Source organism: Balearica regulorum, chromosome 2, assembly GCF_011004875.1.
Source record: "Balearica regulorum gibbericeps isolate bBalReg1 chromosome 2, bBalReg1.pri, whole genome shotgun sequence".
Classification (NCBI taxonomy): domain Eukaryota; kingdom Metazoa; phylum Chordata; class Aves; order Gruiformes; family Gruidae; genus Balearica; species Balearica regulorum.
In genome coordinates this window covers 122,833,455-122,859,904 of record NC_046185.1, presented here as the reverse complement: position 1 = coordinate 122,859,904, position 26,450 = coordinate 122,833,455, and the positions used below count along the sequence as shown (strand labels likewise).

The following is a 26,450-nucleotide window of genomic DNA, read 5'->3' as shown; positions in this document are numbered from 1 at the left end:
ACCTAACACAAAAAAAACCTTCCAATTTCAATCCCTGAAGTTTATCATAATTTTTTTTAAACTGCAGTTTAGCTGCACTGGCTTTATATCTGTTAGACCTCCAACAGTCAAAATCAGCTGATGTTTTATTTCACTGTACTATTCTACGGAAAAATGCGTGAAGAAACAAAATGCTTCTCTATCGGCATTCACTTATTGGTGCTTTCAGTTTAGTAGGTGAATGTCTGGGATTAAGAGGTTAGATTATTTTAATTAGTTTGTCATTTTAAGTGCTAGTATATGTGTTTGAATATAGAGTAGCTGTTGACCATTGAACAAAATGTGCATCTGCTTACTGTAAATACAAAGCCTATAAATTTGTTGTTGAAAGTCTGAATAGAATTTCTTTTTTAGGAAGGCTTTTTGAACAGTTTTTTACTACTTATTTTTAAGATGTATATAAAATACTCTGTAAAAAATGTCTAGATACGGTTCATCTTGCAAACCTGCACAAGTTATTGTTTTTTATTTAATAAATTTAATTTTTAAACAGTATAAGGTGAGAGCCTATATCCAGATGAAGTCACTAAAAGCATGCAAAAGGGAGATCAAGTCTGTTATGAATACAGCTGGGAATGTAAGTATTCTTAAAGCTATTGTTTTTCTAATCTAGATCTGTTCTCTATCTTAAAACTGAATTTGCTAACTCTCTTTACAAAAAAAGGTCTTACTGAGGATGAATGTCTGAAATAATGCTTTATATAGTCAGTTGTGTTTGTAATCTCTTTTCTGCAAGTGTAATTAATGTAGAATTTTTGTGTTTGTGCTGTTTTCAGTTGCTCAGAAAAATGCACTTTATTGTTAATGATACCAAAGTAACAGCAAACCACTATGTAATAAATGGGTTCAGTTTGCTTTATAATTTAAGCAGCACAAACCAAGTTTTAGTTTACTTATAAGTGTTACAGCTAGTACAAACTTCTGATGTCATTGGTGGGTTTAAACCAGTTCATAAAAGATTAATTCTGGGATATGCAGGGTTTTGGGTTTTTTTTCTTTTTGCTGAATTTTTCTGGAGGCTTACGTCTTGCTAGAAAGCAGTTTCTTTTTTTTATGTAGGAGTTTTCAACTCAGAATTACATCCACCATCCCAGATAAATTCTACATTAACTGAGGAGCAGGGAATGGGAGGAGAGCACTTCCCTTTTGTTGCCAGTCTCAACAGCTGCTAGTTTGACAGAAATCCTTCTGGATCACGAGGTCTCCGTTGGCAGACCAGGAAGATCACAGCCCAGGAGGAAGTTGTTGAACTCCGCAGGGAGGGAAGCATGGGGAGGAGTGTATAAGAAGATGGGTTGGAGAAAGATCCTCTTAAACAAAAAGGAGATTCTCTGTGTTTAGCCATTGCCATGACAGAGTTCTCTAGAATAATGTCGGGGTTTAGGGCAGTAACAAAGAGCGTGCGTAGTTTTGTAGTTTGGAGGAGGTGAGTGTTAATCACGTGCTCAACAAAGGAATGCTGCTTCGTAAAGGTATTACGGCCTAAGCCCATGTATTTTTAAAACGGCAGCAGGGACAAGCTGTTTGTGGAGTGATTTGACACTAGCAGTAGAAATCATAAACCAAGAGATGATTAACTATTGCTTTCTCCTTCACAGTCAGCTCCTTCTCTCTTTCTTAAAAGCAATTTTGAATATTTGAGGGGCAATTATCGTAAAGCGGTGAAACTTCTGAACAGTGCAAACATTGCTGAACATCCAGGCTTCATGAAAACAGGTAAAATAGAAAACCTTAATTCTGCAAGTATGTAAATGTGTACTATAATAGGACTACTTATTGATATTAATTTTAAGCATATTTAATGATTGCTTAATGTAGTAGGCCCTGAATGTTATAGGTTTCTGTGCTGGATATATTTTCATCTTTCTTCTTGCGCTCCTTCACGTAACACTGTCGTGTTTTTCATTGAACATTCTTCTAGGCAATGAGTGATTGTCCAAGAAAATGGATTTGTGAAGGTGTAAATGTAATATTTGCAAGGCTTGTATTTGGTGTCTAATTCCAGACATGAAACAAACATACTAGATCTAGAAATGAGAGTTCAGGTTGTAGTCAGGAGTAATGATTATTGTGTGGGAGAAATGCAAATGTGTCATGAAGTGTTGTTTGACTTCTAATGTATGCCATTTTAAGTTACTTTTATACCTAGAAAGTATATATGTGTACACGTGCACAGAGATATAACTGCATATAAATGTTTGTACTTTTTTTAGATATAAAAAAGTGGATTTTTTTCTTTTTTTATCAGTGGTAACTCTGTAAAGCTTTAGTTATCAACAGATAAGTTAAAAGTTTAATTCTCTGCTCTTTATTATTTAGAAGGAGCTTCTTACAGTATTACCTGAATATGATATATTTAGGAAAGAGAGTGCATTTCCTGCTTGCATGGTTAGGCTGATGTATTTGTTTATTTTATAAAACTTAGGCAGGTCATATAATGTGAGAATTTCCCTTTTTACAAGAGCCATCTGTTAGAAAACTTGAAGTGCTTGCAGGCTGAATGCTATGAAAACCTCCAGGTGAACTCACTTCAACTTGCAGTCTATCAAATTGACTTTATACCTGGCTCTCTCAGAATATGGTGCATAAGATCTGGAAATCTGTAGCTGCTTATATATAGGTCATTTCAGGTCAACAGTCCAAGAGAGCTAGAATGGTATACAGAAATGTAGGTTATTAAAATGCTTGTGAGGCAGGGATGTAACTGCATAATCCATGAATATCTCACTGAAAAACACGTTTAATAAACTACCATAATATGCTGACCCATGAGAGAGTGGTGGGAGCGTTTTATGAGTTCAGTGACATCTTTCAGTTTACAAAAATGGTCTTTTGCTGTTCTCTCAGGTGAATGCCTAAGGTGTATGTTCTGGAACAATCTTGGCTGCATCCACTTTGCAATGGGAAAGCACAATTTAGGAATTTTTTACTTCAAAAAAGCCTTGCAAGAAAACGATAATGCGTGTGCACAGCTAGGAACAGGCAGCTCAGATCCAGGTAAGACTTTTAAGAGTTGAAAATAGATTGTGGAAAGGGGGTGGGCAAATCAAGAAAATAGAGGGTAGAACCTTTCAGTAACTATCAGCAGAATTCCTGTTCCATCTCTTTGCAGAGGATAGGATAAGGAGGGTGAGAATTTTGATTGTAACTTGATTTCAGAGTATACTTGCCATTGCGAGAAATAGATGATGATGCAATATCTTCTTTTTTCACTGTTTTCTTTGATGTGCTATGGGGCTGGGGCAATTACTTGTCTCTCGTTTGTAGTCTTTGACTATCAGTCAGGGAGATATGACAAAATAAAGTGTCTGTGACCTATTATGCATCATTAAAGATGTTATTTATAGTCCTGCTGACAGTAGGTAGAATCATCAAGACTTGAAGGATGTGTGGGGTGGGGTTTTCTGTTATTAGTTTGGTTTTTGTTTTGTAACTTGGAAGATGTAGAAAATATGGAGTGTGATACCGTTAAATTAGCATTTGGAAGATGGTGTATTTCTCAAACTTTCTTACTGAACAATTCCCAGACTTGTATGAGAAATGTTCATCCATTGTTTAATTTTATGGTTAGTTTTATCCATCTACTTTTGTAAGTATACAAAAGACAAGAAAATAAACATTCTAATAAGTTTTCTTGCTTTGAGTAATAATACTTAAATTTTTCTCTTCCAAGTAAATGGTTTCATGATTAAGTAAAATTTTTTTTTTTCATTTCTTGTTTTCTTTAAAATCTAGTTACTATCACACATTTTATTTTTCCTATTCATCCCCTGGCCCTGTACCTAAGTGCAGTCTTGGGTACCAGTGTGAAGACAGATGTTTTATGCTTGTTAACAGCAAAGTGGTTTTCTTCTGGAATTTGTATGAGTAACAAAAGATGTGTATTCTCAAAAAATCTGGAATTCAGTATTATTACTTAATATTTAACTTGAGTGACAAAGAATATATGTGGCTAGCATTTTTATGTACTTCAACCTTTACTAAGAATACAATTAATTTGTCTTTGGTATGAGGTTTGATGTGGAAGGAGTTTATTTAGAGAGGGAGGCTAGTGAATTTCTGTTATGAAGGGGTTTTTTGGTAGTTTTTGGGTGTTTCCCACAGCTTCCCTCCTCCTCCCCCAGAGTTATGTTTTCCGCTCTCCTGAGCTGTACATTCAGCACGATGTAATCCTTTTCTGCAGGTAAAAAATTTTCAGGGAGACCCATGTGTACGCTACTGACTAACAAACGGTATGAGTTGCTCTATAACTGTGGAATTCAGCTCTTGCATATTGGGAGGCCCTTAGCTGCCTTTGAATGCCTGATTGAGGCAGTCCAGGTTTATCACTCAAACCCTCGTCTTTGGCTGAGAATAGCAGAATGCTGCATTGCTGCCAATAAAGGGGTAAGTAGATTTGCAAATTCCTTATTTTGATTGTAGTTATGAAATACATGTGATCGTGGAAAGGAAGAAATAGTACCATGAGTTAAACTATGCATTTTAAAGGCCTAATGTTGCAACACCTCTGTGTGAGTCCAGATTAATTTTTTTGTGTATGTGTGTCTGCATGTTTAATCTGAAGCTGCAACAGCTGGAGGAAAACCACTGCAGAAACAGTGTCTTGAAACACAGTGTTTAATTTACTTTTCTAAGATCAGAAGAATTTGAGTAGGCTATCTGAAAGATTGGTGCGAGTGGCTGTTAGAGCTGCTCTTCTATGAAGTTACAAGGTTTTTTTTGCTGGAGGGACTGGTTAAGCATGATTTTGTTTTGGCAATTTACCATCACACCCCTTTGGCATTCCAACTCATAATCTGAATGGGTAATCCTGAATTGGTTTGAAGCATGTTCAATTTCCGCAAGCCATCTGATGGCTTTGTCTTGAAATAATTTTAGAAACAAACATAAAGATATTATTTGGAAAGAAACTTGTATTATTGTCTAATGAGACATCACTTTAGAACAGGAAGCAATATGTTCTTTCTGTAGTGAATGCTCTCTACCTAATATGTGGATAGTAACATAACATATATGTTATGTTAATATCCACATATTAAGTAGATTAATATTTTGACTTACTACTTATGGATATTTTATGATGCCTCAGCTTTCCACACTCATTTCATATTGGCTGCAAAATAAATATAAATCCCATATAAATATAAACCCCATATAAAATAATATATGATATATATTGAAAACCAACAACAACAAAACAACCCCACAAGTAATTCAGTCTCTTTTGGTGAATGGAAGAATTAAACTTGCTCAGGATCTTTTCTCTGTACTAAGTTCTGTACTTCCAAGGATTTCTGTTTCTGGATTGCAGAAATAATCAGGTGAGATTGGAGTCAGGGACCATTCGTAGTATCCAAGCAAGGAAAATTTTTGCAGCTGCTCTTGGAGGTTTGGTATTCACTTTGAGGCTTGTTGCACAGAAACAACTTTGATAACTTTTGTTGCTGATACTTTGAGGTAGAAGGATTGTTTTTCTTCCTTTTTTTGAAATTTTTTTGACCGAAACATCTTGGATTTTTATGTTTAGACTCTAGCAATTGCATTACTGCTTCTGAAACTATGAGGTTCTAGCTCAAATTTTAGCTGGAGTAGTAGGAGAAAACATACATCTATCCAGTAGAGATCCTTTGTCTCTACTTTAAGGCTAGATACTACAGTGTAAAAGGTATGACTGAAAGTATGTTGCTGCTGTTCTAGCAGACAGTAAGGTTAGGGGTTTTGATGTTTTAATGAATATGGTTATTGGATCAGACTGGTGAATAATCTTATTTAAAAGCAAAATACAGCACTATGTCCTAGAACTTTATTGGAAGATGCAAAGACTCTTGTAGAGGACTACTAAAAGTATTTGGTTAAAGAGAAACTTTCTTCCTGCAATGTTCCTAATTATTTACAATTTTCTTGATGTACAAGTAATACAAACTCCTTAAACTTCTTTTTTTAATTCTGTCTACTCTAAATCCACTGTCCAAATTCAGATGTGGATTCATTTTATAGGACTAAACTGGATGAAGAGAATACGATGTGCTCTGATTTCCACTGAAACCTTTGCATATGATCTTCCTTCTCTTCATGCAGCCAAAACTCATCTTAAGTTTCATTATTTCCTCACTCAGTTGCTGCTAGAGGTTGAGGAGGGGTGAGGCTGTAGTGTGACTAGCCTAAAAGCAGCATAGGTGGAAGAAGCAGTGGTCAGCCTTCTTCATCCTGAAGTTGTTGTGATCACAGCTGCTGGGGAACTGAATCCCTAACTGCTGAGACTTGTCATTCCTCTGCTGGCAAAGTTTGTGGAAACCTGCTGACAGCAGACGTATTGTGCGTCCTCTGGGGCATCTTGGTTTCAACGTGTTGACCCATGTCTGTTTAGGATGTTAAAATTCAGAGGGGTGGGGACAGAATTGTTGGTTTTTAGAACAGAAAATGGTACCAAAGTAGTACATCTGTGAAATTAAGAGATGCTGTACTTGATTCCCTGTGAAGCTGTAATTCACCCCTCCTGTGTGTGGGTGTGATGATGTAATCTATAATTGCATGATCGCATGCAGTTATTTCCACAGTATGTCCGTTTCACTCAATGCACGAGATGGATGGGATTAATTGAACAAATGGCTATATTCACTCTATTTTTTTCCCAACTCTGAATTCGCTCTGTTTTCCCTCTCTGGGTGGCCTCTGCACCTTTATTTACTGCACACTATCCAAATCCTTCCAAATACAAAATTCGTCACTTTTCCTTTGGGAATTTCAAGAGTGCTCATTATCTTGATATCTGTATTCCAGAAAATTTAAGAAAGATATTCACAGCTTTATAGCTTTATAGGAGAGGTTTGCTCACATTCCCATTTCACAGGCACAGCACTGAAGTTTCAAGAGCGTTAGGTCAAAAAACAGGCTGACTTTTGTGTTATCAGATAGTTCTGAGTGTTTAGTTATATAAAGCACAGTGAATGCAGGAAGAACAGGTTTTTTCATGCTCGTTTTGCAATTTTCTGTGTCTGTCTTACCGGTTACAAGTCACATGTAGATAAAGATGACAGAGCTGATCATCTCTAGTGGAAAGCTGGGTATGAGAGACTGAATTAGCATAGGTTTTGTGGCAAAACCAAAAAAAATTCTGTGTACAAGGACACTGTTTAACAGTCTGGAAAAGGGAAATACAGACCCTTATGGGGCACTTCTTTGCTGCAGGCTAGCCAAAGCAGTAGATGCCAGGCTCCTGAAGCCTAGCCTTCTTCCTCCTGCAGTTGTGATGTTGTGTCGCATACCAGGGAGCTTGAATTCGGGTCATGAAAACCAGCTTGCTGTTTCTAAATTTGTAATCTTATGAGGAAAAAAATTAAGTTTGGATGCCATTAATATTAAAGGTAAAGGGGAAAAAGGAGAAGTGTCTTTAAATTATAAGACAGATTTGCAACATGACATGTGAGGCCCTAAAATCAACAGTGTGTTTAATTTGATCTTGTAACTCAATTTGCAATAATATCCCTTGATATCTAAGTATGGATTCATATTTATACTCTGAATACCATACAGAAAAATAATTTCACTGAAGCTAATTTTCACCTGCTTTAGTATTTTAGTGTATAAAATATAGATGAAAGATGATTATCTTTCTGTAGTTTAACACCTTTTCCAAAATATGGGCTTTATATCAAAGCTCATTGTATGTATTTTTTTTGTGACAGTAAATTGTCAATATGATTCTTCACAATAGAATCTTATAAATTTTCTGAAAAGTGATAACTATTTACAATACAGATTTAGGATAACTTTTTCCTTACAACTGTGACTCTTCATCACTAACTTACCAACAGAGTTATTAAGATGACTCATAGTAGAACAAGCAAACAACCCCCAGTAAATATAGTGTAGAGATAATTCTTGAGACTGACAATTAGGGTGCTTTAAGTTCATGTGACCCCCAGAATATCTGCATGCTAAAAATCTGTTAAGCTAATTTAATGTAACTTTGCATATGTTGTAGTTTAGCTTCATGCTCCCCATGGAACGGTTTGAGAGCAGCTTTGTCAGAGCGTGTTTTGAATGCTGTGTAAGCAGGGAGAGAAGATGGCAAGTGTTACAGTGCCAGTTCTGAATATTATTTGGCTGATCATGTGATGTCTTTTTAGACATCCTAGCAGTGCTTTCAATACTACTTGGTTCATTGTTCTTTTGCTTTCAAAACAGAGGAGAAACTAGGTCAGTAGGCTATCAGACAAGCTGTCATAACTAATCTGTGGTTACACTGTGTGCAGTAAAATCCCTCCAACACAAAGACAATAGAAGGTGCCTGATCCTTCATGGTACTTAAGATTTAAAACTGTACCTATATAAACTATTAATTCTTACATTTCAGCAGGGTTCAAAGTCTTCTTCCAGTTTTCACTTACTTTGTCAAGCTCTCATTTAACAGCTTTGATATTTTAGTCCTCTGCTTTGTTTTGTTTTTTTTCCTTTTAGACATCAGAACAAGAAACTAAAGGTCTTCCCAGCAAAAAGGGAATTGTACAATCTATAGTAGGTCAAGGCTACCACCGTAAGATAGTCCTAGCATCCCAGTCAATACAGAATGTCGTTTATAAGTAAGTATGTTTTCCATGGGCTCTTTGTTTTGTTATCATAGCTTTGTTAAGGATACATATCTGTTTTATCAGGAGTTTTTAAAACTGTCATGGAATAACTGTTCATTTTGGAATTATTAGCGTAGTGAAGAGAGGCATGCTAAAATGATGAGTCCTACTTGAACATTATTTGGATGCCTCCTCTATGATGGCCAGCAGAGGGCTTAACTGTGTATTCATTGTAACTAAGGCCATTAAAGCTGAAAATGAATTTATCTGAAATTTATATTTCCAGTTAGCTAAATCTGTCCTCTTTTTCTCACTTAAAAATACATATTTTTGGTAATCCACTTTAGAGAAGAACTGAAAAAAAGTAGTTGCTCTGTCATAAAACTTCAGGAAGTGAATTCAAGAAAAACAAGAGAACTTCTTGTAATTATGTAGTTGAATGTGCTCGCTATTTGGGCATCGTGGTGTACTTCCTATATATAAGAATAGCAAGATACATACATCTTCATAAATTAAATGTGTTAAATGTGGTTTAACTTTTTTAGGATAAAGTTTTCTCTGCATTCAGATCTTTCTGGAGCTCTGCTTTTATTTTTTAATTTAGTGGGATTGCTACTCACTGGCTTACTTCTGTGTCTCTTTAAGTGATGGGCAGTCCTCAGCAATACCCGTAGCCAGTATGGAGTTTGCAGCGATTTGTCTAAGAAATGCCTTGCTGCTACTACCAGAGGACCAGCAGGAGCCAAAGCAGGAAAATGGATCTAAAACTAGTAATCAGCTGGGGGGAAATACAGAAAACAGTGAAAGCAGTGAAGCATGCAGGTAAACAGAATGGCATATAAACCTTTCTTTTTGTCCACAGTAACTCTGGGCTGAGAGTCAGTGTCTGCTACCTATCCTGTTTGGCCAGCAGAAAAAAATAATGTACTTGTAGATTCTCTTAGCAGTGTTGGGATATCCAAGGAAATTGTTTAGCTGTTCATTGTTTTAATTACTGGTATGCTAATTTAAGGATAAAATACTGAGTTGGTTCCTACCATTCCTAACACCTTTAAGTTAGACAGTGAAATTCTTTTTTTCACTGGCCATCTTATTTTCTGTGGTGCAAATGTTATGTTTTCCCACACCCTCCTGCAGTGCGTATTGGTATTTCTCTAATTGTAAGTGAAGTTTCACGTTACAGTGATTTTGTGTGTCTGCACGTGCGCCATGTACTTGATTCAATATATAAATGTCTAGCAAATCCATTGTAAACGTTTCTGCATGATCAGATTTGACATTCATCAGCCCTAGTATGCTTTGTCATGTTTGTTTTAGATAGAAATGGGAAATTAGTTTAGAAGATGAGTAGGAAAGCAGCATGGAGCTATTGCTTAATAAATCGCGTTTTACAAAAAAGAGTTTAAGAAAAAGCTCTCCTTTTTTCTCCTTCAAGCTTCAGAAAAACTTGTAGACAATATAAGTTAAATAGCAGGAAGGTGTTTTAATTTTTAATTGATTCTGATGTTTTCTGAGCTTCCTTTTGAAGAGTAACTTTGGCTGTAGCCTGCACTTTCATTAATGACCATTTTGAGAAGGGAAGAGTTAAGATAACTAATCTAGAAAAAGTGGCTATGTTAGAGCTTGAACTACTTAGAAAGCAATGAAAAAACACAATGTTTTTGTCAGACCCAAGTACAGATAAATTTTAAGAAAATAAGATCCATTTGTCACATGGCAGGATTCACTGCACATACGCTGTGTTGCATAGGCACAAGGTGTATCCCTGTGTATGCTGAGGTTGCTGGGGATAGACTAGGGCTGGGAGTTGGTGGCTGCTACTGCTACAGGATTTGAAGGCTGCTCTCTCTAACCCTTTTTTCCCAATGACAATCTTTCCTGTCAAATGAAAGATTTCTCTTTTGCTTAATGAGCTTGGAGGTTATGAACTAACATCCCCTGGGCAAGCTGTATGCAGCCCATTGAGGTGAAGCTCCTCTGGTTGAAATGACACTTCAATTTTAAGCTTATGGGGCCCACTGAGGGGCAGTGATGAAAACAAAATGGTGGTCTTTACTCAGGCAAGACCTCCTTTTTGTTTTGTTTTTGGTGGGGTTTTTTGTTTGTTTTTGTAGGACTGAGGAAAAGAAAACAAGCCCTGTATGGGAAGATCCTTTACTACCTTCTGCTTTCAAAACCAGATGCTTCTTCAGCTTAAAAAAAAACCCAACTAAAAAGACTCCCTCATATCTCCCAGTAGTCATTGCCAATTTCAAAATATCCAGCAACAAAGCAGGCTGTTCTTGAATTTGTGTGTCACATTCTGAAAGGATTTGTTCTTTCTGACATGGGACCATCTGCAAGAGAATAGTAAAAGATATAAGGCATTTGAAGAAAATCACACTAATTGAACAGGATGTTTTGAAGCAAATCCCACTAATTGAGCAGGCTGACGACTCTGAGACAGATTCTTCTATTATTCACAAGAAAACAGTGAATACTTTCAGTGGTTAAGGGTATTTTTTTAATCTAATTTTTGGCAAAGGCACGAGGTATATACACTGCAGCAGTGGTGAGCACAGGTGTTTCCTGGGAGTCTGTTGCTATCTGTTTTGAAGGGCTAAGAGTTATCTTACCTGTTTGTAATAAACAGAAATGAAACTACATCAATGAAAAAATTCTTGTTAGGTGGACAGAGTCAGTTTCAACTCCAATTTTTTTATTTTAGTCTGTTGCTTCTAAACCTCAGTGTGTCTCTTTGTCAAGGTGCAGCTGTTAACCTTCTCTTCAATTCTTATTCCAAAAGGAGGTTGTGTTTCGGCTTATTGGAGAGCAAAGTTGCAGACTTTTTAAACAGAGCAAATATTTGCTCCCCCAAAAAAGCCAAGCATAACCTTAAGAAAGTGGAGTTTCGTTTAAAAAAACAAAACAAAAAGACATTGTGAAATAAAAATAAAGACAGCTAGAAGCCTAAAGGAAGCTGTAGCACTTTATGGATTATCTTTCTTGAATATTTATGTAATTAGTTTTTAAGATGTCTAAGGAGAAAGACCTAGTTTACTGCTCCTCTTACAGCCTAAAAGAAGAGAGGCTACAAATGCAGCAAGTTCTGCATCTCTTCAGTTTAAAGTTCTTGTCCTACACCAAACTTCAAAAATAGCTTGAGGCTGTTGAGAATGGCATGGGTTGTTTGGTCTATTGGTCAAATCCTTCTCAGCAAATGTCCCCCTTCTTCCTTCTCATATAGAACAGTTAGGATAAGAGCATGTGCCTCGGGTTTTGCATAGCTTCATTTCCCTGTTTTTTAGGCTATAGAATTTTTGTTGTCCTTTTAAATGGAGTGAATAAATATCAATGCTTATTACACTTTTAAAAATTAATTAATTATTTATAGCCACTCCCTATAATTAATACACTGTTTTTATTCTAGCAATAAAAGTCATGAAGGGGATAAATTCATTGCAGCTCCACCTTCTTCGCCTTTGAAGAAACAGGAATTAGAAAATTTAAGGCAAGTAAATAATATAAAATATTCACCACTAAATGAGTTTCCTCTTAAACTGTGCTGTGATTCTAGAGTCATTGCTAGCTTTTTTTTTTTTAGGCATTTGCAGCATTGAATTGTAACTGTTAATCTAAGGATGCCTTTTTTCAAATGTGTGTGCTTCCTTTCTTCTGGGCTTTGAATCTGAACAAATAGAAACTATTCAGAAGGTAGATCAGTCTATTTCATCCCACTATTACAGGCATTTAAATTGGGCAAAACTAAAAACATTAAGTCCCATAGAAGACACAGCTAAATACCTGACAATGGCTATTGTGATTGCTGGAAGGGGTGGAAATTATGTATGGTACCTTTTCCCTTTAAGGCCTTGATAAGGCTAGTTTGGAATTCAGCCCCCACAACATTATGTGCTTGTTGGATGGAAAAAAAAAAAGCAAGTGGTGAAAGCAGCTATGCTGCTTTCAGATGAGAATGGTGCTCCTCTCAGCAGGATTAAATCCATAGTTTGCATAAAACAGAAAGAAAAATTGTCTCTGTCCAGGCATTTGACTTCCTCATCATGGAAGAACATAGGTAAAATTTTACTGTAGACTTTTTCATATTCTCAAAGATCCTTAAGCTACTTGTTCAGCAGTCTGAGTGCTCTCCAAACAGAATGACTCCCATGTGTCTAAATAAGTATCACGTTAGCTGGAACCTCTTTACCTTTCCCCAACAAGATTATAATTTGCTGGCAATGTTAATTATCTCAGGTGGTTGCCAGCCTGTTGCAAATCTCTCTTACAATAAAGCTTGCACCTGTTTAGAAAAAAAGAAATCTGTTTTAAGTTTCCATTATGGACAAAGCATACAGTAATTTCCCACTTAAACTCTTGGGTAAACACTCTGTTCCAGCCTAACCCCAGGTAACCTGTGTTTTATAATGACCAGCTTAACCTTTACTTTGCTCTACTATGTGTAGCAAATCTACTTGTATTCATTTACAAGCAATTTAGCAAGAATCTGTGAGGAGGCATTACTGAGACCTTGATTATTTATTCTGAAGTGGTACAAGAGAATGCTACTTGAAATAGAAAGCATTGGATTAAAAACAGTGATGTGGGTTGGTTGTGGTTTTTTGGTTTTGTTTTTTTTCCTCCTGCCTGTTGAAAATGTGGTTGCCACATGTCAAAATTACATGGTGTCGCATTGTGATTATTTTTTTCTAATACATAGTCTTTTCTTTCACAATCAGCTGTTGTTATCTACTGATGAAACCTGACAACGTGTCAGGAAAAACTTATCAGTTTAGCAAGAATTACACTGCTTCTTGTTATAAGGAAAGGAAAAGTGTTGACCTTTTTTTTTTTTTTTTTTTAATACTTGCTTTTATGGTTAAATCCAGTGGACTAGATATCTCTAGAGAGTGATTCTGCTAAAACTATTTCTAGGTTTCTGCAGGTATCAGTGAAAAGCAAAATACTTTACACTCAAATGTTAGTATATTGTTGTAATCGTGCTCACTGAGGACCTAAGTGAGAGAATCAAAATTCTTGCCTAGTCAGGAAAAGTAAGAAAAAAATACTGAATGTTGGCAAGGATTATCCTGAGGAATAGGTGTCTATTCAATTCAGTTTTTCCCTGTTAAGTCACTGGTTTGAAAAACATCTGTTGCTTCTAGAACTGAAATGGGGAACTTAAATGCTTTTTTTGCATGATTTTGTACAGTTGCACATCCTAATAAGAATTTAAAATGACTGGCTAGCTTTGCCCCTAAATAGCTATTGAAAGTTAAAATTACCATCTAGAAGAGGCTGATGTGTAATATGTATTGCTTGGTTCTTGTGTACAAATTAGCTGAACGGGCTATTCTCATAATAAGCAGTAATTCAGTTGCAAGGTTTTAAAAGCAACAAGCAGAAGTCTGAGGACACCAAACGTTGTGAAGAATTTATGCATAGGAAGTAGAAACTCCAGATTTTTCTTCTGAGTTTCTTCTAAACAATTCTGCTTCTCGCTTCCTCCCATGCTCCGAGAGGCCAATTTCCCCTGCTCTGCTCTCAGCCTGTGGTATGTTTCAGTGCGCCAGAACAACCCAACACTGTTAGAATACATCAAGAGTAAAGGAGATCTGGTAGACCACAGTGCTACATTTGGAAAATTTTGTGGATTTTATTGTAAAAGTTGAGATGGACAGCACCAGACCTTGTTGTAGCCCTTTTTTCCCTAGATTGAACAACTTGTGTGAAAATGTTAATTTTTCCCTTCAGAGCAGCTAGGGATAAATGAATTGTTCGATCAGCCATTTTGTCCTGAATAGATTTGAACTGTGAGCCCTAGCTCTAAGGCATGTGCTTGAATTTTACCATTTTTTCTTTCTTTTGACTCCTTCCATTGGCCCTCTCCAGTCCATCATTATGCTTTATTTATTTTATTTACTTCCATATATTTTGAAGTGTGCACCTCCTAGTATTTCCAGGAGCATCACTGACACTGCTAATAATTTCACAAGTAACACTGTAAGGACCACCTTATTGCTTGCCAGTATACCTTGTCTCTTCTCCGCACCTACCTAGTACTGCCTCATTTGTCCACTTAAAGATTACAGTGGTCTGTTTGGCCATGTGATGATACTGCAAGCTTGTAATGATTATCGCCCGTAACTCTTTCACTCTCTTCTTCCTCACGGTCAGTCACTGCATAGTTGTCTTCCATCTCCCTTTTGCTGGGGCTGAATTTCCCAATTGAATAAGCAGTCTGTATTCGTTAACTTTTTTTTATTGTTTTATCTGTGTTGAAACATAAAAAGCAAATAGCTTATATCCACTACTGTGCTTAGTTAGCTATTTTTAAATTTTTTTCAGATAAGCGATGTTCTCTAAATGGTTTAGAAGTGCCATTTTTGTGCCTTGATAGTTAAGTTTTGAACAAGTGGATTTGCTCTGGCTCGCCGTTTGCCTGAGAAATAAGCCAAGTCAGATGTGGAGTTTGGGTTCTCTAAACTTGCAGTCAGTGTGGGCTGACAAATCTTGTTGCCTAGACCTACACAAGAGGCTGTTTGACATAATCTGGCAGTTTAAAAAAAACATTTTCCTTTTTCCTAGTGCAAAGGCAGTTTTATTTAGGGCATGGGGAGGCTCAGTGATGCTGGAAGTCTGCCTTGCTCAAAGGCGACCTGTGGAGTTTTGTCAGAATCCTGACTGGGGTGAAAAACTAGTTTGTCTTTTCCCTTGTGGTGCAATTCTTCTGCTCCGGTTAGCTGTCAGGTCTCCTGAGCGTTTGGTTTAGCCAGCTCAACAATGGATCCAAGTGTGCAAGAACAGTACTGCAGGCAAGACAACCTGAATATTTTCCTCCTCTTTAGATGGCTGCCGCTAAAAAATCTTCCCAGCTCTTACATGGCTTAAACAGTGTGACAAGTCCTTAGAGCAGAGGAGTAGGTTTCAGTTTTGCTGGACTTACGTGTTGCGAGTTTGGAGTGTGTCTTGCATTTGAATTTACACTTTCAGAAACAAAAATAGGCTTTAAAAAGTTGTGGGAGATAGAAGACGCATATCGACATAAAGGGCAGTAGCAACCAACTCTGCGGGCCTTGACTTGTGTCTAAGGGTATTTAGCTGGCGACGCTTAGCATCTCTGCTGGTTTATAAGCTGTGCTTCCTTGAGGCAGACACGAGAAGGGGCTAGTCAGAAGAACGCTGTTGTTAGAGACTTTCTTCCCCATTCCCTCCCCCTCCCCAGTCACAACCTTTCGGAAATATTTTAGGTTTGGGACTTGAGCAGGGGAAGCTTTCCTCTCCCCCCCTCAAGCTTTTGTATGTGTTCAGATTTGATGTGACATCTGGGCACGATGGAGAGGAAGTGGGGGTAGGGAGAAACACTGGAGAAGTTTCTTATCCTGCTTGTGCATAATTAAGGAACATGCCTCCTGGGAAAGGGGAATAAAGGCACCCCAGGTCCTGCCACAAATTATATGACTTACTGCTGGACCGAAAGTGGGCTTGACAGTTGCCAGAAGGTTGGCGCGGTAATGGCCCACTTACCGGCAGAAGAGTCGAAGGCTCTCCTCCCGTCGCTCCCAATGTGAGACGCCACTCTTCGTTCCTGGAGAAGGACAGAGTCCGTGCTCACAGCAAGAAGACAGGGCAGCCTGCACTGAATGATGTCTTACAAAGTGGAAATATCCCCGAGGGGTGTGTTTGGGGAGCCGGGGTGGGGGGAGTTATTACAAAGTGCGAAGCTTGGCCTAACGATGGCATCCTAACACGGGGTTATTGTTTGAAGACGGAAAATGTGAGTAGTTTGGATTTCATTACAGGAACTGTCAGAGATTTTGTGGTTTTGGAAAGATAAGAAAGTCTGTGACAGCAACAAAATGCCACGAATCAATTGGAGTCTTGGCAGTGGGTTACAGCTCCCAGTTGAACACAAAACTGGAAATGCCAAACTCTCCAGTGTTTATTTTCTCTCTGTGTCCAAACAGTGTACAATAAAAGAGTGAAATATGTTACAACTTACTTGATTGCTACTATGTGTCTGTAGACTGTACCTTATAGATATCTACAAATCTGCTACCCTTTGCTGCAGCAGAATGGGAGAGCAGGGAAGTACAAATGAGTCCAAGGCAAAACGCATAAAAAGAGGGTGAGAAAGAGAAACTGTCCATGAGAAAAATGATACATGGTGAGGTCCATCTTTTTTTAATCTGTTATTTAAGGTCAAAATTGCAAAATCTTACTGAACACACCGTGATGGTCCTTGGTTTGTACAGGTAGAACACAATGTATAGATCTCCTCGTTCAGAGAATGCGATTGAGGCCTTAGATAACAAAGCACTAGCTCCTTTACTTCATAGTTTGACGCAAAGACATTATTGAAAGCTTATGATTTATTTTTTCAGGACTTAACAAGAAAGATATTTAACAGCTGCATTTGGAATCACAGAATTCTCCATTTAACATATTGGCTTTCCCCCTCCCCTTTTTCTTTTTTTTTTTCTTTTTTTTTTTTTTCTTTTTCCCTCCAGGTGCTCAATACTTGCGTGTAGTGCTTACGTGGCTCTGGCTTTGGGTGATAACCTTATGGCATTGAATCACGCAGATAAACTTCTTCAGCAACCAAAGCTGTCAGGGTCTCTTAAGTAAGTCTGATGTGGTCATTTCTTCTTTCTTAGCCCTGCTTTTTGCTGGAGAGTTCTGAGTTGAAGCTTCCAATGTCTGTAGCTGCTTGCCAATTCTGTATCTGATGCAAAGAATTGCTTGGCCCGCTCCTGTTCTTGTTGAAGCCCTGACTAAATGTTCATTGACACGCAGGAACGTGAGTCCCCTCGTTTGTGTATGAATTCCATGTAATTCCGAATCTATCACTGCTTTTGTTGCTATTTGTTAATCTCCAGCTATGGGTCCCACGTGGTGGCGGGACCCTCAGGTCTCTGTCCCGATTCACGTGCTCGTGTTGGCACAACACGAGGGGCAGGAGTGAGCAGCTGGAGGTGGAAAACATCAGCCCAAACCAGCACGCTGCTGAAAGCTCGCTTATGAAACGACAGCCTTGGAGGGGAAGGTTTGCTCAGTCAGTAGGCTACCAGATCTTGGGTGTGCAGAACTGTCACTTCACCTGCTACTGTTGCTTATGTAGGTTCCATTCTTCAGTTTCTCTCTTTCAGTTCTCATTTGGCACTGTGGTTTTTTTTGAAAGATGTTCAAAGCTCATTCTGTTTCTACCCACCAGTTCTTATACATCTCTGCAAAGTCAAAAAAGGCAGCTTTAGCCCCATCCTTCTGACCTTGTTTGTGCATTTAATTCCTATGTCATACAAAGGATAAAATACAGCAGAGGTTTTTATGGTAGTAATGTTATTTTTCAAAACTGGTAATGTACTCACGGAAAGCAAGCTAACTTGTGCTTATTTTTATATGCTGGCAGCATACTCTAAAATGGTTCATGCCAATTAAATTCTTTGGCTCCCATGCTTTAAACTACTGCAGAAGCTCGGGTTTTTTTATGGTCATTGTATAAGCAAGATTTTAGAGGAGTTTGCAAGGTAACACATAATTTTGTGAAGGCAGTGTTACCATTACATAATGCAGATGACAGTTTTTTGCAAATGTATCTTGGTCCCAGGAAACCAGGCTTTCGTGCAGATTGGGAATATTGAACTGTTCCTGTTTTCTTAAGTGAAATAAATTGCATCTAGAAAGTTACATTTGTTGTATCAGATATAAATTGCAGAAGTTATTTTGGATGATTGAGTGATATTTTACCCGATGTTTTGTAATTAATTACAACCAACTACACAGTTTGAAGGGTTCTGTATACAGCCGCATCGAACAAGCGTGAACTTTTTTGCTCAATTTTTGTTTCAGATTAAATATCTGCAAAGTAACTACGCTCTCGATCGACAGGATTCCTTCTGTTCCAAAGTTGAAAAGGAAAGCTGCTGATTAGCTGAGCTGAACCACAAGCGTCAAACATCAGACTTGTTTAATTCTTTTATAAAACCTGCAATTGAGAAGGTGTTTGTGCCCCGTGGACAGGCCTGTATAGTTGCTGTCCTTAGATATGCAGCTGTCTTACAGAATTAGTTTGATTTTTAGTGACTGTAAAGTCACTTTACACCTCAAATTATAGATGTATCTGTATCCTGGGGAGTTTTTGTAAGGACACCTTTTTTAATTCTCTAAGATAGACAGTACCTTGGTATGGCTTTTTCTGGAATGGCAATTCCTGTGCGTGAATGAATGGTCATTATCCAGGTGCAGATTTTTTTCACAACATTAGTGCCTAAAAGCAGTAAATGGCAGAACTAGGTATTATGACAACACTTTATCAGCAAGCTAACTTCCATGCAGGTGTTTCAATTAACAGTTTTCACATGCTGGTGTTTAAAAACTGCATTCAGTTTATCTTACACAACAAACTGCGGGGGTTGTTACACTGATGTTTGTACCTAACCCTTTGCTGTTGTAGGTTTCTTGGGCATTTGTATGCAGCAGAAGCTCTCATCTCTCTAGACAGAATATCTGATGCCATCACTCACTTGAACCCTGAGAACGTCACTGATGTTTCCCTCGGGATCTCTTCGAATGAGCAGGATCAAGGTTAATGAATCCACACTGCATTAGAACTGGTTATGTTTTCAGCTGCCTTCCTGCTGTAAATTTCTATATACAAATATAGTGATGGTTGACATCTTGTTTTAAGACTGTAGGTTGTTTGGGATTCTTTTGTTTGTGTTTTTGTTGTTGTGTTTTTGTTTTCCTGGCTTTAGTTCCTACTTTCTTTTGCATGTTTGTCATTCCTTTGAAATGGCTAATTCTGTACCATAACTAGAACTGTATATTGCAGCATTCCAGCTTGTTTGAAGGTAACTTTTGAAAGCTACTTTTTTTAAAAAATGTGCGATTACAGTTAAGTGTGGGCTTTGTAACTTCCAGCTTTTTAGTACCTAAATCAGCTTTGGAGCACCAGTGAAGTCTACTTAACTGCATTTAGTAAGAGAGAGGAGGGGGGAGAACTTAGTTAATCTGTATCTTAATCTTCTTGCAGCGCTTCCAGTTGGGAGTGTGTATTCTGTAACAGAAAAATACTTCAGAGCCCATCTGTATAGTTAAGTCTTCAGCAGCTCTGATTTCAGTGACATGTCTACAGTTTAAACTTCATTGCACTCCTCTGCAAATCTAAAAGGAAGATATTAAAGACAGGAACTCTTAAGTGGTGTAAACTTTTGAGCAAACTGATCAGTTTTCCTTCTTTAATGTCAGACCATAAAGAAAGAAGTAAATTTTTATCTTTTAAAGCTTATTACAAAAACGGTACAAAAAGCTCCTGAATCATGATGGCTTTTGTGGTTTTTTTCTCTGCAGGGTCTGACAAAGGAGAGAATGAGGCGATGGAATCTTGTAAGTATCAGCCACCGTATTCTGCAGAGTATAGGAACTCACTTGGCCGATTTGGAATAAAAGTGTAAGAAAAAAAAGAATTATTTCTTTTTTTTTAATTGTAGCTGGCAAGCAGACCCCACAGTGTTATCCTAGTTCGGTCACATCTGCGCGAACAATGATGTTATTTAACCTTGGAAGTGCTTACTGTTTGAGGAGTGAATATGACAAAGCTCGAAAGTGTCTTCATCAGGTATGAAAAAAAATCTCAAGGCGGCTTTAGGGACAAATGTACTTCCTTCAAGGTGCCACTTGGGTCACAGCAAATCCTGGTGAGTTTATAGCCCAGGTTTATTTGCAGACTTTGCTGAGATGGTGGCTCTTATTTGTCCTTATGAACCAACCTCTCTTAGTAACATAGAATGAAGGATTCCAAATTTCTTACTTGTGTAAATAGTTCAGTATCACTATGGGAAGCATTTTTTTTTCTAGATTGTAACAAAACGGTGGAATATGACTAGGAAGTCTTTTCACTTTTTCTAGGTTTGTTTTGCATTTTTTTTTTGTTTGTTTGGGGTTTTTTTGTTGTTTTGTCTTTTTAATGGTCCAGTAGTACTTGTTATATTTCAGAGGAGAAAGTTCTTGAGGGCTTTGAGTTTACTTTTCTCTAATCAGTTAATAACTCTCCTTCCAAGCAATTAACTTCAGGGCTGTGAGAACAAACTGCAGTTCTGCTGGAGGTATGTTCCTTGCCCGCCTCTTGTCCCAAGAATTCTCAAGGACTACTTTTGCAACTCTGTCTTCACTTAGCCTCTGTGTCATTTGGTCGGTCTTATGGCTGGGACCCATCTCTTTCAATGATGACACTTGGCTCTTCTTGCAGCCATTCCTTTCTGTAAGGAAGACTACTCAAACGCATTGCTGAGCTGCAAACTGAAACAACAGTCTTCCAAATTACTTGATAGCAGTGGTGTAGGTGAACAGGCTCAAGTTCTGTGAGGTTCTCAACTGCTTAAGGCAGTTGTCTTGCTCTTTTTCCTCTCGAGGCTTCTTAGGATTGGGCAGGGGTCTGTGCTTGGGCTCTGTAGCGCGTGTGTAAAGCCCAAAGGAGTGTAAGGCCACCTGCGGATGTAAAGTGTGGTAGGTCTCTGCATCTACAATAAATTCATTGGCTTCATAGCCGAAAAATATTGGGATATGGAAGCTAATGAACAATCCTTGTTAACTTTGTATTCTGAACTTTGGAGCAGTGGAGGTTACCTTCTTCACCTGTCATCTCACCAGGAAGCCACTGTAGATTGGTCCAAGAATTACAGACTCAAATTAACATAAGCGTACAGCAGATGGTGCTGCTAATTAGTGTGAAACAATCTTGCAATGCAGATAATCTTTCAGTGTCTCTTTGCATGCATAAACCTGATGCAGTGTGTTAGTTTGGAAAAAAAAAATAAAATCTTATCTTAGTTTATGAATTGTTATTGATTTTTGTTTTGAGCTGGATGTTTCTCCTAAGCACTTTTTCTCCCCAACCCTTTCTTCTTTTTCAATAAGGCTGCTTCGCTGATCCACCCCAAAGAGATCCCTCCAGAGGCTATTCTGCTGGCTGTGTATCTTGAATTACAGAATGGTAAGGAAATATTTCTTTTTCCCCCAACATTAAAACTCCCTAATTTAACATGTAAGCTGCAATGTTGAATGTAACTGGGTATTTTTGACATTTTAAACTTTTTTCCATGCTTTGTGCAGAAATCAGCATAGGCTCAGTAAAGCCCTTGATGAGGTTTATGCTATAAAGACGGCTTGAAAGGCTTTTCATTAAAAGACAACTGCAGTCCAAGTTTCCCAAAGAAGCCATGTCAAGGGCTATGTAGCAAGTAGTGTAACAAAGCCTGTAATATTGATAACTCTTCCAAAATCCTTCCTTTTGAAGGTTCACTGTGTTTGCATGGGAAAAAACTCTCTACAGAATGGGAAACTGGAAAGATTGCACTTGAATGCTGTGGTGGGAGCAGACTGGTACAGGTGCACCACTGAAGCTGTCATGGTTGCGGACCCGTGCCCTGTGGGGCTTAATATCCCAAGTGTTGTGAAATGTTCGGTGTGCTTGTTCCCCTTTGGTTGTCTGGCATTGCAGGCAGGCAGAGGAAGGACTTCAGCATTTGTGTTCAGAATTGAGACCTCTACAAAGCTTTTCTTAGAAAGATGTTTCTAAGTTGTAATTTTGGAAACCTTTCTTTCTGCAACAAAGGAGTACAGGGCAGAAGAGAGTAGAAAGTGGGATTTATCTCTCTCATATAAATGAAAAATGCTAAAGACATTTTTTGTGCTATAAATGGCAACAAAATGGTGCATCTCTTCTGAAACTAAAACTTTAGTGAAAGAAAAGTATTTGATAAGAGGGAAAAATGTTCTTTTGAGTACTTAGTGGTTCTTCTACAGTTTCGTAGGTTTAATTTTGAACAAAGAATAATTTCTCCATTTACAGTGGTATTTATTTGATGGGCCATACATACAGTTAAAACACAGATTTCTTCTTCTAAAAAACATGTTTTATATACCCCCGTGACACTTTCATTACTGTCTGTAATATCACAGTGTGAGGGCGTTTAGTGTGAGATCTAGAGTCTCACTACGTGGATGGGAGAGAGAAGAGATTGCCCTTCAGGAATGCAGAAGGTGCTCTGGCATCTTCTTGCTCTCAGATAAAAGCTCAATGTCTCCAGCTAATATTAGGTAGAGTCAAGCACTAGTGTCTTTCACATTTACTTTTATCTAATACTTTTAATGTCCATGTCAGCATTCCGCTGAATCAGAAGACTGCTATTGTACCAGGAATGGCTTGTTGGCTCTGTTCTGAGAAGTGATTTTTTTTTTTTTTAAGTAAGTCACACAAAGGTGTGGGTTTTTGGTTTTTTTTTAATGCAAAGTTGTCTTGTAGGTAACACGCAGCTGGCACTGCAGATCATCAAGAGAAACCAGCTTCTCCCTTCTGTGAAAACACTCTCTGACATGCGGAAGAAGCCTGTGTTTCAGCCAGTCCACGCCATCCAGCCCATTCAGATGCCGGCTTTCACCACAGTTCAAAGGAAGTGAGGTCGTGCTTCAACCTGCTGCTGCCCTACCCACGAGGGTGGGGGATTTTGTATATTTTTTTTTAACCTAGGACATCTGCATACCCCAATTGCTGGAGTGTGTTCATTTATGTAAATTTTTAATAAAACATATAAACAGAGGCATGCTTGGAGGTGTTTTGTAGGTGTTTATGAAATAACCTTTACAAAAGAAGAGAGGTTGGGGGGGGGGGTCTGTTTTCAGTGTGAGTGGCAGTTAACTTACGGAAAAGAAAGGGTTAACCAAACGTGTAATTCTGCTCCTTTTGAAGAGAAGATATGACAGGGAAGTGACGGGCAGGAGAGTATCATTTACCTGATATAAAGCAGTTGAGCTGGCCACTGTGTTTTGACACGAGCTTTGTATTCCTTGAAGAAGCTGCTTTTGCCTAACTTTGCTGGGTTGCTATAGCTACAGGCTACTACTACCTTGCAGCAGCTGGGGCCTTGAAGCATCATGCATGTATGTGCATATATATATGTGTGTGTGCACATGTATGTGTGCATGCAGATGCAGGTAAATGGCTTCAGTTGTTGCAAGGCAAGGTGCTTCCTACTCACTCCCCCCTTGCAAGTCATAGCCAAGGGTGGGAGGGTGGACCCTCTGCAAATTGCGCCCCCCCCCCCCCCCCCGAGTTTCCAATGGTTACCGTATTAAGTACAACTAGCACAGCCCCAGGGTTAACAGTGCAAGGCCCGGGTGCCCCGTGATTGTGGTGGCTTTCAAATTTCCGTAAAACTAGCAGCTGGGCTGAAAGCATTACCAGCCTGCACCATTGCACTGCAGTACACAGCCAAGCAGTAGGGATTTCATTGTCATTAGCTTGTAATTAGTACAAGCCACCCTTGGGGACACACACCCCCCCCCCCAAACCCCAAAATACAATCATCAGGCCTGTGCTCCTTTGTAGTTTGTGTGGTCAAGATGGCAGAGTCTGAGCGAGCTGGTGCTGAGGTGTGTGAGCAAGGCGTCGCTGTTCTCGTGTGATCTGCTGCATGGGTGTGACTGGGAGTGGTGTGTGGGGGAGTGGTGGTGTAGGTGCCCCCATCTGCTGCCTGCAGGCCACAATGCTGCTCTGCCATAACCTAGAAGGACTCTGCCTGCCTCGCTTGCCTCATGGGCTCCACAAGGGGCAAGAGCCAAAGGCAGTGTGCCAAAACAGGACAGGTAAGAGTGGGCTGGTGAGCAAGGACAAAACCTGGAGCAGCTGCTAAACCTTTGTCAGTGCAGCAAGGTGTGTGTGGGGGGTGTAGGGCAACAGTTGCAGTGGGCAGCTGAAGGGACCAGCGCTGGGAAATGCTTACTTTAACTGGATGGAAGGGGGGAAGGGTTGGTTTCTGTGGGGTTTTGGTTTTGTGGTTGTTTTTTTTTTAATTGTCCCTGCTTTTCCTTTGTCCTAAAGGAAGGCATAATGGTGCAGGTACAGGGGAAGAGTGCCTGGGTGTAATAAAAAGCATTTTTTTTTTTTTTTTTTTTAAAACACAGCCTCCACTTTAGAGGAATATCTTTCTTTCAAAAAAAATTTCTGCCTTTTGCTCAAACCACAAACTCTCTGATTACTTATTGTGAGCACAGGAGGAGAGATGAGCCATCCTGCCTTGGGACTTAATCCAGGCATGAGATAATCAGAGCCCAGCATGGAGCAAAGCATCTCTCCTCACTTCCCCTCCCTGGCTGTTTTGGGTCATTTCAGCTATTTTGAGACTTTGTCCAGATAATCTCCAGGGTAGTGCTGGGATAACCCCTTATCTCCCTGTGCTGCTGGCATTGTACTTTGCCTTCAGCCACCACCAGGAAGGTCACCCACTTCAAGCAGGACACAGGTCCTGCAAGTTCTGCTCTAACTTGAGCACTAGATAGCGCAGGCATGGAGCAAGCCAGCAGGACAGTCCTGGGGCTGAGCCTAAGATCTTCAACAAACAAGCCACAACTGACAGAAAAATAGTAATTTTATTAAACAACGTGCAAGTTATAGAATGAGTAGACGTGGGCATCCCCTCAGCAGTGTAGCACTTGAGCTTTGCTACTATCCCTTTTGTGTTAGAGAACTAGCTTCTCTACTTTTCAAGGCTTTCAGAGTAATGATGAAGTAGCTGACATTTTCAATGATTTTTTTTTTAATCAGTGTAGGAGGTGGCACCAACTCTGCCTTCAGGTAGGGGCAAGCAGTTTAGAAGTATTAGGAATAAAAATTTAAAAATAAATCAGGAAAAAGCATGGAGAGATCACATTTCTGAAAGAAGGGAGAAAGGATCCCTCAGGTCAAAGTAGATTGACTGATTAAATACAAAAAGGTTAAAGATGGCTCGCTGTGTGGTCCTGGGCCCTGAATAGAGAAGATTCTTCTCTGCCCTTCCCCGCCCCCCCCAGGAATGCGGGGCATTGAGATGCAAAGGATGCTACCGCCGGCCTTCGCCAGCGCCCAGCTCCCCCGGGGGCACTCGGTGCTCCCCTCGGGGCGGGATGAAGGAGGCAGTTGTTGTTCCCCAGATAGCGCACCTCCTCTCACAGCTGCATTTGCATCTGACCGGGAGCATTCAGCCCCAGCTCTCCCCTAACAATGACAGCTCTTCTGCCCTAAGGCAGCTGCATTAACCACAACAGCTCTGGGATTATTCCCCCCCCACCCCCGGCTGTAGCACTGCTGCTGCTTGAAGAGAGGGGCAGCTCAGTGCAGTCACAGCACTCAGACTGGAATCCATCTCCACTGTTATCTATGCTGGGAATTCAGTCCATGGCCTTAATTCTCAAACCTTACTTGAAGAGCATCTTCCCATGCTCACCCTTTCTTCTCAAACCTTCCTGAAGTAGTAAGGAAAAAAAAAAAGGTACCTTTTTGCTTACCCAACTTAGGTTGGCAGTCTGCTCTGGAAGATGCCAGACACACCATTAAATGTTCTGGTAGCTTTGCTTTAGATTAGCCCTCAGAAAAAACATTACTGTCACTGTTGCAAAGGTGAAGAAATGGAAACCTAGAAATGGACCTAACAAAGACGTTAAATCAGGAACTTTCTGGCAAAAAAAAAAAACCCTGGAAAACAACTGTATGCAGTACAGATGGCAAGTTCAGTATCAAAGCCACTTCCCTCCAGTCACAAGAGTGAGGCTGGTTTTTTAACAGGCCCACCAACGAAAGTTTGACAGTGTACCAAAACTACCTTTTGGTTTTGTTTTTAAACCCCCCCACTTTTTTCCATAGCACCCCAACATTTCTCCTCTCTCCTTTCAGAGCAGGTGCCTGGTTAAATTTTTCAGTAGTCACCACCCAGAGAAAGCCAGATTCCAATTCAGGCAAATGCTTTTCCTTTTTTGCACACACATCACCCCCCCCACCCCCCACAGAAGAGGCTGCTTCAGCTGAGTAATACAGAAACACACATGCACAGA

At 39.2% G+C, this 26,450-nt stretch overlaps 1 protein-coding gene across 5 annotated transcripts in view; it reads left to right on the top strand.

Moving 5' to 3' along the window:
* CNOT10 (CCR4-NOT transcription complex subunit 10) overlaps positions 1-23,176 on the top strand; it is a 60,547-nt gene extending 37,371 nt beyond the window's left edge. For all 5 annotated transcript variants that reach the window (XM_075745732.1, XM_075745729.1, XM_075745730.1 and 2 more), the window contains 13 exons: positions 533-616; positions 1,638-1,755; positions 2,887-3,036; positions 4,223-4,425; positions 8,500-8,621; positions 9,255-9,431; positions 12,019-12,099; positions 17,099-17,212; positions 19,042-19,172; positions 19,938-19,973; positions 20,078-20,205; positions 21,504-21,579; positions 22,891-23,176. In XM_075745732.1, the coding sequence (XP_075601847.1) occupies positions 533-616; positions 1,638-1,755; positions 2,887-3,036; positions 4,223-4,425; positions 8,500-8,621; positions 9,255-9,431; positions 12,019-12,099; positions 17,099-17,212; positions 19,042-19,172; positions 19,938-19,973; positions 20,078-20,205; positions 21,504-21,579; positions 22,891-23,045 (1,575 nt within the window). In that variant the 3' untranslated portion in view covers positions 23,046-23,176. The remainder of the gene's footprint in view (positions 1-532; positions 617-1,637; positions 1,756-2,886; positions 3,037-4,222; positions 4,426-8,499; positions 8,622-9,254; positions 9,432-12,018; positions 12,100-17,098; positions 17,213-19,041; positions 19,173-19,937; positions 19,974-20,077; positions 20,206-21,503; positions 21,580-22,890) is intronic.
* Positions 23,177-26,450: the final 3,274 nt, after the last annotated feature.